At 41.8% G+C, this 14,970-nt stretch overlaps 1 protein-coding gene across 2 annotated transcripts in view; it reads left to right on the top strand.

The window, feature by feature from the left end:
• The window catches only part of csde1 (cold shock domain containing E1, RNA-binding), a 109,946-nt gene extending 97,336 nt beyond the window's left edge, over window positions 1-12,610 (top strand). For both annotated transcript variants that reach the window (XM_059972782.1, XM_059972784.1), the window contains 2 exons: window positions 6,800-6,932; window positions 11,617-12,610. In XM_059972782.1, the coding sequence (XP_059828765.1) occupies window positions 6,800-6,932; window positions 11,617-11,664 (181 nt within the window). In that variant the 3' untranslated portion in view covers window positions 11,665-12,610. The remainder of the gene's footprint in view (window positions 1-6,799; window positions 6,933-11,616) is intronic.
• The last annotated feature ends 2,360 nt before the right edge of the window (window positions 12,611-14,970 follow it).

Raw genomic sequence — 14,970 nt, 5'->3', positions numbered from 1 at the left:
ATCTACCTTTCAACATTCAAAAGTTTCAATGCGATTTCCCCCCCCCCCCACCCCCATCCTTCTGAATTGCAGTGAGCACAAACCCAAAGCCCCAAAGCCATCAAATGTCCCTCATATGATAACCCTTTCATTCTCGGTATCATCCTTGTGAACCTCTGGACCCTCTCCAATGCCAGCACATCTTTTCTAAGATGAGGGGCCCTAAACTGTTCATAATACTCAAGGTGAGGCCTCACCAGTGCCTTAAAGCCTCAGCATCACATCCCTACTCTTGTATCCCAGATCTCTAGAAATGAATGCTAACATGGCATTTGCCTTCCTCACCACTGACTCAACCTGCAAGTTAACCTTTAGGGTGTTCTGCACAGGGACTTCCAAATCCCTTTGTATCTCAGATTTTTGGATTTTCTCCCCGTTTAGAAAATAGTCCACACATTTATTTGTACCACCAAAGTGCATGACCATGCATTTTCCAACATTGTATTTTAGTTGCTACTTTCCTGCCCATTCTCCTAATCTGTCTTAAGTACTTCTGCATCCTACCTGTTTCTTCAACACTACCTGCCCCTCTACCAATCTTCATCTCATCTGCAAACCTGTCATGAAAACCATCTATTCCATCATCTAAAATTATATACAGCATAAAAAGTGATCCCAACACCGACCCCTGCAGAACACCATTAGTCACTGGCAGCCAACTAGAAAAGGATCCTTTTATTCCCACTTGCTGCCTCCTACTAATCAGCCAATGCTCTAACCATGTTAGTAAATTTCCTGTAATACCATGGGCTCTAACTTGGTAACCAACCTGGTGGCACTTTGTCAAAAGCCTTCTGAAAGTCCAAATATATGACATCCACTCCATCCACTTTATCTATTCTACTTATAATCTCCCCAAAGAATTCCAGCAGGTTCATCAAGCAGGATTTTCCCTGAAGGAAACCATGCTGACTTTGTCCTATCTTGTCCTGTGTCACCGAGTACTCCATCACCTTATCCTTAAACATTGACTCCCATCCACTGAGGTCAGGCTAACTGGTCTATAATTTCCTTTCTGCTGCCTTCCTCCTTTCTTAGAATGGAGTGACATTTGGCATGGTGCCAGAGGACTGGAAAATTGCAGAGTGTAATGATTTTTGAAAGATAACTTCTAATGGCACCACAATTTCTAGTGCTACCTCTTTTGGAACCCTAGAGTACAGTTCCTGTGGTCCAGGTGACTTACGTAGGTTTGGGTCTTACAGCATTTTAAGCATCTTCTCTTTTATAACAATAACTGCAACAACTTCTCTTCCTTCACACAGCGAAGACATGCAAAATATTCATTTAGTTCATCAGCCATCTCCTTGTCCCCCATTATTATTTCTCCTGCCTCATTTTCTAGCAGTCCTGTATCCACTCTCATTTTTATCTTTAGCATACTTGGAAATACTTTTACTATCCACTTTGATATTATTTGCTAGCTTGCTTTCATGTTTCATCTTTTCCCTTCTAATGATATTTTAAGTTGCTCTCTAGGTTTTTAAAAGTTTCCTAATCCTCTGTCCAATTTTTGCTTTGTTGTTTGCCCTTTCTTTTGCGTTTACAATTGCTTTGACTTGTCAGCCATGATTGTGCTATTTTACCATTTGAGTATTTCTTCTTTTTTGGAATACACATGTCTTGCACCTTCCTCATTTTTCCCAGAAATGCACACCGTTGCTGCTCTGCTGACATCCCTGCCAGCAGCTCCTTCCAATTTACTTTGGCCAACTCCTCTCTCATACCACTGTAATTTCCCTTACTCCACTGAAATATTGCTACATCAGACTTTACTTTCTCCCCATCAAATTTCAAGTTGAACCCAGTCACATTGTCATCACTGGTTCCTGAAGATTCTTTTACCTTAAGCTCCCTAATCACCTCCAGTTCATTACATAACACCCTTCAGTATAGCTGATCCCCTAGTAGGCTCAATGACAAACTGCTCTAAGCTATCTCTTAGGTATTCAACAAGCTCACTCGCGGGACTACCATAACGTTGCCCTTTTGACACTCTTTTCTATTTCCTGTTGTAACCTGTGGTCCACCTCCCAGCCCCTGTTGGAAGGCCTGTATATAACTGCCATCAATGTCATTTTACCCTTGCAATTCCGTAACTCAACCCACAAGGAATCAACATCTTCCGATCTTACGTCATATCTTTCTACAGATTTGATGCCATTCTTTACCAGTAGAACTATACCATCCCCTCTGTTTACCATCCTATCTCCTTAATACAATGTGTAACCTTGGACATTCAGCTCCCAGCTATAACCATCCTTCAGCCCCAATTCAGTGATGGCCACAACATCATACCTGGCAATCTGTAATATTGCAACAACCTTATTTATTATACTATGTGCATTTAGATACAACACCTCGAGTACTATTGTTGCTATCCTTTCTGATTCTGCATGATACTCAACGTGTTGGCTGCAACTAAGTCTGATGACCTGCTTGCCCTTCCTAACAATCTGACTGCATGTTATCTTCACTTTTTTACATTGTCCTTCACTCCAGTTCCACCCCCCTGCCAAATTAGTTTAAACCTTCCCCAACAGCTCTAACAAACCTGCCTGTGAGAATATTGGTGGCCCTTGGGTTCAGGTGCAACCTGTCGCTTTTGAAATGGGTCATACCTCCCCTAGAGGAGATCCCAATTATCCAAGATCCTGAATCCCTGCCCCTTACATCAGCTTCTCAACCACAAGTTTATCTGCCAGATCATCCTGTTTCTACCCTCACTGGCACATGGTACACGCAGCAATTTAGAAATTACTACTCAGGAGGTCCTGCTTCTCAGCTTTCTACCTAATTCTCTAAATTCTCTTTTCAGGACCTCATTGCTTTCAATTACCTTTCAATCCCAATAATTTCTGCAATATTTGTTTTCTAGTATTTGAGCTCTTGATTCAGTATTCTGGGTTTACTGTACCTTCCATGAAGATTTGATGCCTCTGCTATTTATTTCTTGTACAAATATTGCCATTTGAGATGTATGTTAACTTTTACTGCTCTGTTTTGCAATAATTATTGATTATTGCAATTGGCTTTTAATTTCTTCTGTTTTTATTTACTTCCCTTTGTCCATGTGTTTGCCCTCCTTGAAATCTAAACTTTTCCAATTTCTCAAGTTTCTGATTTTTGTTTTGTTGGCAATAACTCAATGTAGTTGGCCAAAGTACCATTACCAGCATGTACCTTTGTCTTGGTTTCAGATTGAACTAACTCGTTTCTGATTTAAAATTAATTTTGATATTGCAGTTGCTGCTTTAAAGACCCTTCAAGTACCCAATCATCAAGTTATTCTAAATAAGCTCTTTTTCTCCTTGGTTCCTCATTAATTTTTAAAAAACTTAGTCCAGCAAAGCCTAGGTTATGCTCATTTGGTCAGCCCAGTAATGTATAAATTTTGGTTCTCTGGTTATTACCATTGTTAAATGCAGTAATCTCCTGAATAGTGCCAGGCCTTGTATTACCACTGCTGTCAGGGAACTATTTACAACTTCCATTAATTCTGCAATTTTTTGTGATCTACTCATATTAGCTCCATTTGTTTGCTGACAAAAGCCTTTGTCTCCAGCCTCACAATCACATCTTCCTTCTCCATTCTGCCCACCTCAAAGTAAAGCTCAGTATCTTAAAATAGTTAGTTAATTGCCTAGTAAGATTACTTTCATGCCTTCCTGTTGGGCTCATTTTGACCCATTTTTGCCACCCTGCACACTGATATTTTGCTTCCCTTAACTTTCTAAGCTCTTATCAATAGAACTCATCCCCACCTTGCCCCTTCTTTTCTCTCCCCCCCCCCCCCCCCACCACACTTGTACCCCAGCTTTTGCTGGTAACACATGGCCAATTTATTGATGCTTGTAAGATAAACAAGCTCCCATAACATTAAATTCCAAAGTCCAACATGCCTACCTATGTTGGTGGTAGAACTAGTTTCTTCTCTCCACTTGGTCATTGTTGTTAGTTTTGTGAGTATTTTAGTGCCAATTTATCACAATATTGTGGTTACCTTATTGAGTGGCTGCTGCATACCTTTCTAAATTTCAGACAAACTTGATTATTACCTGGAAATGGCCTCTACAGCCCCAGTTATTTTGCTGGAATACTGATGGGTCTATTTCCAATTCCAATGAATCATGTCTAATTAAATGGATTCTGCTTTTCTCCCTGTATTGTACAGGCCACTTAATTCGCTTGTTAATTCCTTTGAGAACCACAAGGTCTCCTCTGGCTCCAGTGAGATATCACTTCTCACCAGTGTGGCAGCATGACCTTCGTAGTTCATGGCTACTGAGAAATGAATCAATTCCTTAAATCCATTGTCCACTCTACTTTGCTTCCTTTTAATTTGCCTATCTTTAGTGGTTCTCTTTAGATGATGCTGCTCCTTCACCCTGAAGTGTTTCCTTTCATCTGCATAGGCTGCAAGAACCTTATACCTGTTTGACAAATTGTCTGATGCCATCCTTCTGGATTTTAAAACTACCTCCCCACCAAGTCACTTAATGAACCCTGTTTTTTCAAATACGCTTGATGTAGGTGGGGGGGTGCAACAAGAGAATATCTGAAGCATTTAAACAGAATGCCTTTCAGTTACATCTATGGAAACGGTCAACATTTCAAGCTCAGACGCTTCATCAGAGTTGGAGAAGGAGGGGGGGGTTCTACAATAATGTTGGGGAAGGAGTGAGTGGTAAGTGAGGCCAGGTGGGGGATGAAGTAAGAAGCTGGGAGGTGATTGGTGGAAAAGGTAAAGGGATAGACAAGGTATCGGAAAGGAGTCAACCTTGGGAGAGGTGGAGGGAGGAGGGCACCGGGGAGAGGTGGTAGCCAGGTGAAAGAAAAAAGGGGGTTGTCAGAGTAGGGAAATTACTGGAAGTTGGAGAAATCAATGTTCATGCCATCAGTTTGGAGGTCATCGTGGCGAAATATGAGGTATTGCTCCTCCAACCTGTGAGTGGCCTCTTCATGGCAGAAGAGGTGGTCTTGGACAGGCATGTCTGAATGGGGGTGGCAATTGAGATTGAAATACTTGGCCACCAAGAAATCCTTGCAAATGTAGAAAAGATGCTGAACAAAGCACTTCTGCAATCTGCGTCAGGTTTCACTAATGTAGAGAAGACCACATCAGGAGTAACGCATTTGCAGGGGAAGTGTTGCCTCATCTGTAAAGACTGTTTACGTCCCTGAATGGGCAGTTGTAGCTTTTCTACTTGCAGGGATAAGTGCCAGGAAGGATATTAGTAGGGAGAGTTGACTGGACAAGTGAATCATAGAAGGAGTGATCTTAAAAAAGAGATAAAAATGTTTGGTGGAAGGGTCCTGTTGAAGATGGCGGAAATTGTGGAGAATGATGTGTTGTATGCAGAGGCTCATGGAGTGAAGGGGAGGACAAAAGGAACAAGCAGCCCTCGGGATCAATAAAGTATGCCTGTCCGTCAGTGAGAAGGTGGTGCAAGGGTGGGTATCTGAGGAAGGGAAACCCCATTCATTAAAGAAAGGATATCTGTCCTGGAATGGAAAGTTTCATCTTGGGATCCAATGTGGTGGACAAAGTTAGTCAAGATAACCATGGAAATTGGTAGGTGTATAAAAATATTGGTAGGCAGTTTATCCCCAGAGGTGGAAGCAGATTGAGAAAGGGAAGCAAGTGGACCAAGTGAATTTAAGGGAAGGCTAGAAATTGGAAGCAAAGTTGATAAAATTGACAAGCTTGCATGAGTGCAGGAAGTAGAATCAGTGCAAATGTCAGTGTAGCACAGAAAGTGTTGGGGAGCATTACTAGGGAAAGTTTGGAATGTAGACTGTTCCATAGAGTCAACAAAAAGGCTGGTGTTGCTGGGCCCATGAGCGTTGCCATGCCCTATCTCTTGAGTTTGGGGAAAGTAGGAGGATCTAGAAGAAATTATTGAGGGTGAGGATCAGTTCCGCCAGATACAATGTGATGGTAGTGGAGGGGAACTGGTCAGGTCTACTGTCAAGAAGGAAATGGAGACCTTTAAGGCCTTCTTGATGAGGAATAAAGCGTTTAGGGACTGGAAATGAGGCAGTCAGGGTCAGGAAATTCAAAGCTTTTGAGCAGATTGAGAGCTTGTGATGTGTCATGGATATAGGTAGGCAGGGACTGAATCAAAAGAGGATAAAATGGAGTTGAGGTATTTGGACATGAGTTCAGTTGGGGCAGGAGTAGGCAGAAAGAGTTCAAAAGGAGCGGGGGAGCCAAGATCCTGGTGAGTGCAATTGTTTGGGAAATAGGACCCAGGCACTGAATCATTGGAATTTCCAAGCAGCAGACTGTAATAATGGCTGTAATCTCACCTCTGCATTTTACTTTCCCATTGATTTATGGTAACCTTTCAGTCCTAACTTTATCAAGTGTTTGCCAGTGTTCTGAATGGTTGTTTGATTGTTTACCATCAATGCAATGAGAGCAATTCAAGATGCACACTTTTTTACTCTCTTTGAATCTGCCGAATTCAGTAATTTCCCTTAATGGAGAATATCAGTTCCTGAGTTAGAACACAAGTTCAAATCCCTCTTAATTCCTTTCTCCAGTACTGTATTAGTTATTAAAGGTTGCTTTATCTACTGTTTATTTTATCTATCTTTTCTCCAAATAAATCGGCTAATCTAAGTTTAGTAAGAAGAATTCTGACCTAATGGTTCTACGCTTTATTGCCAGAATATACCTATAACCTATGTATGTTATCATAGTTGTGAATTCTGGTAATGCAGATTCCTCACAGTGTGTCTTTCTCCCTTTTAGTGAAGGTCCCAGGCCTGTGGCAGCTCCACGTCCTGATCGTTTAGTACATCGTCTGAAGAGCATCACCTTGGATGACGCAAGTGCTCCAAAATTAGTTGTACTTCGCCAGCCAAAGGGACCTGATAACAGCAAGGTAAATGCTGAAAGTCATCCCACGTTTTATTGCTGGTGATTATACTCTGCCTCTCCCTAACATCATCTCAGCATTGCAAATGAAGGTTCCTAACCAACTTGTTCATGAACATTTGGCAGAGTACAGAAGTCAATCGTACTTTTAAAATGTGAAGATAACACGCTTTTCAAAACAGTACTGCATTTTTTGGGTTAAGGATCTAAGGATTTATCTGATAACTTGCTGAAGCTGCATGGTGGAAATCTTAGAGTAGTAGTGCTAAAGGTATTTACCCCACAACAGAAAGGGTTATACAACGTGTAAGCTACCAAATCTATATACATGCACGTTCACACCAACAAGAAAGAAAAGTTTATGAATGGTATACTGCGTCCGGTGCTCCTAGTGTGGCTTTTTATATATTGGTGAGACCCGACGCAGACTGGGAGACCGTTTCGCAGTACACCTATGCTCAGTCCGCCAGGGAAAGCAGGATCTCCCAGTGGCCACACATTTTAATTCCACGTCCCATTCCCATTCTGATGTGTCTATCCATGGCCTCCTCTATTATCAAAATGAATCCAAATTCAGGTTGGAGGAACAATACCTTATGTACCAGCTGGGTAGCCTCCAACCAGATGGCATGAACATTGACTTCTCTAACTTCCGTTAATGCCCCTTCTTACCCCATCCCTGACATATTTAATTGTTTGCCTGTTCTACATCTCCCTCTGGTGTTCTCTCTCTTCTCCCCCCCCTCCCCCCCCCCTTTCTCCCAAGGCCTCCCGTCCCATGATCCTTTCCCTTCTCCGGCTCTGTATCACTTTCGCCAAGCCAAGCTCTTAGCTTCATCCCACCCCCTCCGGTCTTCTCCTATCATTTTGCATTTCCCCCTCCCCCCACTACTTTCAAATCTCTTACTATCTTCCCTTTCGGTTAGTCCTGATGAAGGGTCTCAGCCCGAAACATCGACAGCGCTTCTCCCTACGGATGCTGCCTGGCCTGCTGTGTTCCACCAGCATTTTGTGTGTGCTGTAGTTAGGGACGTGTAGTGTGGCAGAAGTCAGGGATACTTCTCACCGCCACTATAAAGGCAATCGTTGAAGTTGGTCAGGTTGCTTGCTAAATGTGCTTTTAAAATTAGCATGTCGCAAAGGTAATGCTACAGTTGTAGTGAGGGATTTCAACATGCAGGTAGACTGGGAAAGTCAGGCTGATACTGGACCCCAAGAAAGGGAGTTTGTGGAGTGCTTCCGAGATGGATTCTTAGAGCAGCTTGTACTGGAGCCTACCAGGGAGAAGGCAATTCTGTATCTAGTGTTGTGTAATGAACAGTATTTGATAAGGGAACTGGAGGTAAAGGAGCCATTAGGAGGCAGTGACCATTACATGATAAGTTTTAATCTACAATCTGAGAGGGAGAAGGGAAAATCAGAAGTGTCAGTATTACAGTTGAACAAAGGGCACTATGGAGCCATGAGGGAGGAACTAGCCAAAGTTGATTGGAAGGATACCCTCACAGGGATGACAGTGGAACAACAATGGCAGGTATTTCTGGGAATAATACAGAAGGTGCAGGATCAGTTCATTCCAAAGAGGAAAAAAGAGCCAGTGGATGTAGTGTATCTGGACTTCCAGAAAGCCTTTGGTAAGGTCCCAAATAGGAGATTAGTGGGCAAAATTAGAGCACATGGTATTGGGAGTAGGGTACTAACATGGACAGAAGATTGGTTGGCAGACAGGAAACAGTAGGGATTAACGGGTCCTTTCCAGAATGGCAGGCAGTGACTAGTGGGGTACCACAAGACTCAGTGCTGGGACCACAGCTATTTACAATATACGTTAATGATTTAGATGAAGGGATTAAAAGTAACATTAGCAAATTTGCAGATGACACAAAGCTGGGTGGCAGTGTGAAATATGAGGAATGATGTTAGGAGAATGCAGGGTGACTTGGACAGATTGGGTGAGTGGGCAGATGCAGTTGAATGTGGATAAATGTGAGGTTATCCACTTTGGTGGCAAGAACAGGAAGGCAGATTACTATCTGAATGGTGTCAAGTTAGGAAAAGGGGAAGTACAACAAGATCTAGGTGTCCTTGTTCATCAGTCACTGTAAGCATGCAGGTAAGAAAGTAGTGAAGAAAGCTAATGGCATGTTGGCCATAATAAGGGGAGTTGAGTGTAGGAGCAAAGAGGTCCTTCTGCAGTTGTACAGGGCCCTGGTGAGACCACACCTGGAGTATTGTGTTCAGTTTTGGTCTCCAAATTTGAGGAAGGACAGTCTTGCTATTGAGGGAGTGCAGCGTAGGCTCACGAGGTTGATTCCCCGGATGGCGGGACTGTCGTATGTTGAAAGATTGGAGCAACTGGGCTTGTATACACTGGAATTTAGAAGAGGGGATCTGATTGAAACAAACAAGATTATTAAGGGATTGGACACGCTAGAGGCAGGAAACATGTTCCCAATGTTGGAGTCCAGAACCAGAGGCCACAGTTTAAGAATAAGGAGTAGGCCATTTAGAACAGAGTTGAGGGAAAACTTTTTCACCCAGAGAGTTGTGGATCTACGGAATGATCTGCCTCAGAAGGCAGTGGAGGCCAATTCCCTGGATGCTTTCAAGAAGGAGTTGGATAGAGCTCTTAAAGATAGTGGAGTCGAGGGATAAGGGGAGAAGGCAGGAACGAGTTACTGATTGCGGATGATCAGCCATGATCACATTGAATGGCAGTGCTGGTTCAAAGGGCTGAACGGCCTACTCCTGCACATATTGTCTATAAAATATGGAGTGCAAATATTAAGGGACCAGTAACTTAAAGTGGATAGATCTCACCAGTCCTGACCGAAATGTATCCCAGGTAATGGAAGCATTAGAAAATGGCCTCGGACTCAGGCTGTCTTTTCAACAACCCTGTTGGTTTTATATTTATACTATCTTTAAAAAGGATCAAGATTTACAGGCTTGCTGACCCAATATCCTTACAGTGAATTGTAATAAATTTAGTGGAAAATAAATTTAGGAATGTATTGTTTAAATGAGGACAGGACACATGGAATTTAATTTTATTGGATTTAATAGCAATTGTTTTTGGGATGAAAGTAGGCAGTGAAGTTGTTATGGATTTGCATAATGTGGCAAACTGGAGGGGAGGTTCAGTTGAGTCCATTGTTTACCTTAATTTTTAAAATTTGGTCATTAGTATATTAATAATGTACAGACATATTGAATTTGAAGATTTGCATTTGATCTTCAGATCTAAGATGGCGACGCATTCAGATGCAACAGCCTCTCTTTTACAGTCACAAGACACTGTTGGACATTAAGAACTTCCAAGTACTGCAGGGTCAGCCCATCAGCTTGTTGCTTGTTGGGGTGCTAGGTGTTGCTGCCTGCTACAGAAAGGTGGCTGAGTCGGTATGCAATCTTAACGGCGAGGATTGTCTTAAAAGCTTTACTTGTGATTGCAAGACCTGTTCCCTGGTTTATTGTTGAGACCAGCAGGGGAGCTACGTGGCCTCGGTTGTAGTGCGGACTGGGCCATGTGCTACGGGGTCACTGTGGCAGCTGACCAGGAGGGCAGACAGTGCAGTGGTGTGGTGCATTGTTTGTGCTAGTTAGGACAGGCCCCTCCCATCGCTGCTGCTCTCCAGTGTTTGCCCAGTGGAAGACGGGCTGATTGCCTACATCAGGCAGGCACTACCAGTCTACAGGACGTGACTCTCAGGGACTTGGGCTATATTATATTTTTGTGTGTGACTATATTTACTGCTACCTTATGTGCTATTGATCAATTCTGTCACTTTCTCTTTCCTGGGTATTGTCTTGATTTCTCAAGCTGCTGCAGTAGGAGTGTTACTCCAATATCCAATAAAGGCAATGAATGGAGACGCAGATGTGCAGTGCTGTGGACTACAAATGCACTGATATATTTTCTGTCCTCCTGGTTATTCACCCCGGTTAAATCTGAGCAGTTGGGAGCCCGATCATGGGGAAATGAAACTTGAGCTGTATTTAGTGAGCATCGTGCATCCTCCCATGGGTTTTGTGTTTTCTGTTAAAGAGTAAGTTCATAGTTCTGAAGAACCAAAATTCAGCCCACGTATCAGGCCCGTAAATAATTTGTGTTTGATGTGGAACTGTGAGTTTGACAATGTCGGTGCTAATTTTTGGCTGGACATGTAGTAGGAATGGTACAGTTGTTTATTCGTGGAAGTATTTTCTTTGTAAAATTGAGATTTCTGGTTTCTGTCTGTTGAGCTTTTGGGAGTTTAGGATTATGCTGTTCCCCTCAGTGGCCTGCTGGTGACATCTGGAATGAAGATATGTTGATTTGTGACGTTCAGTTTGCCACCTGTTGAAAAAAGTTGAATGGGGGAGAGAATGGGCTGTGAGCCCTTCTGCTATTTCTGAATCGAATGGAGTTGAGTACTTGCAAATCTGCCTTCCCTCCCCCTTTGTGTTGTTTTTAACAGTTACTTGTTTGACTTGCAAATGAAGGCTAAAAAATCTTCCAGATTTGCCTAGAATTAGCAGTTACAGTACAAAGACTTGGGCTCCTGTGTTTTATTATACTGATTTCCGGCCATTTTGGCAGTCTAACCAATTTTTTTTAATAATTCTAAAGTCCATGTTTGTCAACTGATCCAGTTTTTCAGTGGCACCTTTGAGGAAATTAACCATTTTGTGTTTTTTTTATTTTGCAGGGATTTACTGTGGAAAGAAAGATTCGTCAAGCCGGAGTGATAGATTGATTTCTTTTCTTCCCCCAGCAAGCACATTACCCAATGCAGTATCTTTGGGGAGGGGAGGGTTTACGCAAGGTTATCTGCCTCCACCACCCTCTGTGTTCCCTCGTCCAAAATGGAAATGGAACACAATTTATCTACTTTCAAGCAAAACTACAGTTCTACCACTTGTCTGTGCTTTTATCAAAAGCTTAAAAAAAGTACAAAATGAAGCAAAAACAAAAAAAAAACAAAAAAAATGGTAATGCACAGGCTCGGGGCAATGAATGAGCAGGAAGCCTTAGTTTCACAACCTTATAGAGCTTGATTTAAAATCAAAAAGCATCACATCAATGCTAATTTGAAATTTAAGTTTACTTGCCTTTTGTTAGTAAGGAGAGAAATCTGTGAAGAAAGCTATACAACTGAAACTTGAGTGCCATGAATGCTGGCTTTCATTAACCCTTTCAGTACAACTTTGTTGATGCTGTAGAGCTCTGCAGCCTTGGAACACATTTTCCCAATCCCAGAAACTAACAGATTTGTGCCTAAAGGAAAAAAAACACAAATATCACTGTTATTTCCCCACAAAAGGCACCCTGTGTAATGCCGAATGGAAAAGGAAGTGGCTGAATTTTTTTAAAGTATATTAATGCATCAATGTGGAAATGTTAATTGTTGGTACTGTATATATATGCCTTTTGCATAGAAACAGGGAGACTAGTTGATATCAAGCATTAGTAATCAAAAAAACTGGTCGGTGTTCCTATACCAAATAAGATCAGGAATTTAATTGATGTTGATGTGGGACAGAGGCAGGGTCCTGTTTCTGTTTTGCCTCTGCTCACAGTTTGCGGTTGTCTAAACTGGAGAAGGTTTTGTTCTTGCAAGAAGGGAAAACAACACCTGCCTTTCTCCTGTGTCTCTGTTAATGGTCATGAAAAAAAACTAGAATAAAAAGTTTTACCATAAATTTTGAAATCTTGAGTGAATCTTGTCTGCATGGATCACTGTACATCATTCAATTTGGTTATACGACTTGGTTGATTTAGTGTAGGTTCTGTCCTTGTTACTATTAAACTGAGCAACAGCTGACAGCTGAAACTAAAGATTATCAATAAAATCCTGGAAAGAGGTCATATTTTGTCACCACCCTAACGTCAATTCTAACAGGAGGTGGATCAAATGGCCTCCAGCTAACATGACATCACTGTGGAAACAGTTTGACGAAGATGTCAACCAAATTCTGGAGGTGACGGCGAAGCGAGGGGTCAATAGGAAGCTGCAAGCCATGACAACAGTCATGGTCAGCATCGCAGCTGAATGGTGATTCGCAGCCCGTTCCTTAGCCAGACCCTGCAGCAATTTGGGCATCGAGGGAGAGAGGGAGCCATCCGCAGTACCACCGATGCAGCAGAGAGGACCTCAAGGTGGCTGTGCCTCAAGAGGGGAGCCATGGAGACGTGTGTAGCTAACCATCTGGACACAAGCTGGGGTCTGATCAGCCCCGGCTGGGTCACCTGGAGAAGGGTGTATGATGTTGAAAGACCCGAAACACCCGATGATTCCAGGAACATCACTGATGATGTGTCCAGAAGCATTGGTAGATGTATGCACACGGGTGATTTTAACTGATACGGAATGGGGTAACAAATAGTGTTATCATGAAACACTTAATAATACAGAAGTTGGCCACCACACAGGACTCAACCCTTCAACAGTTTGCATTTTATTTGATGCCTTTAAGACAAATACTTCACAGGAACAAAACAAAATTCGACAGCAAACTGCTTGAGGGCAATGTGAGTGAACAAAAGTTTAAATTGCAAGGGAAGTTTGACAGGGAAAGAATTCCAGAGATATTCTCATTTGTCCCATCACTGGACTCTTATCTTTAGCCAATCAAAATGACATTCCCTATCCTGTAGTACTTGGTCAGAAATTTGAGGAAAGAATAGGTTTTGAAAATCTTTTACAAAAGAAGTGTGAAGTTGGAAGTCACTATGTTAGCAAGTTAAGGTGGTTGGTGAGCTGCACAAATCACAAGTTGGAGTATGGGGAGTAATTCAGGGTAACTCAAGTTAGTGGGACAGGATTTGTCGAAAGAACACAGTAAAAAGAATGTGGATGAGAGGTTTTGTGGCAAGGGAGCTGAGGAAGAAAGGCTTGGTATGTTGGAGGAGGAAGTATTTGTTGGAGTAGATTTTATAGACAAAACTTCATCTGCCCACACCAAGATGATACACCAGGGTTGATTTGGGCAGTTGCCAGGGAGATAGGAAGTTGTAAGGCAAGTAATGAGTTTGTGCTGGAGACTAAACACTAGGTTGGGTCTGAAATCTAGCCGTTTATTTTCTCTTTAATATGCAGCCTGACAAGCAGTGAACAATTAGAGACGGCAGACACGCAAATTAGAACTGCCACTGCACACATGCAACCTGCCATTTTTTTATGTCCAGGGAGCACAAGCTTTATGTCCAAGCTTTGCACTGTGATATTTTGGTAATTTCAACTGTAAGTGGAAAGCACATGATCCAAATTAAACGCTGGGGAAAGTTGTAACTGTGAAAGCTGCAGAGTGGCAACCAAATGTTGAAAGTAATTGCTAGCTTTAGAGAGAAACATACAGGTATGATGAGGCTTTGTTGAACCAGATCTGGAACTACATTCTTTGCAAGACAGAACACATTTTTAGCTCTTGGATTCATGCAAGTGAAGATGAACTATAGCAATTTTAGAGAAACTGAGGCAGAGATTTTACTGGAATGAGGGTAACAAAGCTGGAGAAATGAGTAGTAAAGCTAGTCATTGGCTTGTTTGGGTAAATATGGAGCCTTTCTCAACCTTTTTAGCCAGGAGGAACCCTTGAAATGGTTTTCAAGTCCAAGAGAAACACTGTGCGAAAAAATTGTATCTACTTTAATACATGGTACTTTAATGTGATCAGTAAGTTGTAGATAAAATAATCCAAAAATTGTCAATGTTCTTTTGAGCAGTGAATGAATTTTTAGCCAACCTTTCTTGAAAAAACGGGTAGTTAAGCTGAGCTTAAAATTAATTTATTTTCCCTTAAATTAAATCTCACAAGGCAAACAATTTGTTAACTAACTGGTTCAAATCAAAATGGGATTTAATTTTTCTTGAAGTTGGCCCTGTAGATTTAATTTAAATAAAGATTGTTTAATGTTATTTACAAGATGAAAATTTATTGACAATGTTGAATAGTAAAATTTTTAAAACTAGAAATCAAAGCAATATGAATTTTTAAAAAAGCCTAAGGCACAATTTTATACAAGACTTCAAAAAAGCATTCTCTTACTATGATCAGGTTGA

The sequence above is a fragment of the Hypanus sabinus genome, chromosome 6 (genome assembly GCF_030144855.1).
Source record: "Hypanus sabinus isolate sHypSab1 chromosome 6, sHypSab1.hap1, whole genome shotgun sequence".
NCBI classification, from domain to species: domain Eukaryota; kingdom Metazoa; phylum Chordata; class Chondrichthyes; order Myliobatiformes; family Dasyatidae; genus Hypanus; species Hypanus sabinus.
This window is presented reverse-complemented; position numbering and strand designations above follow the sequence as displayed.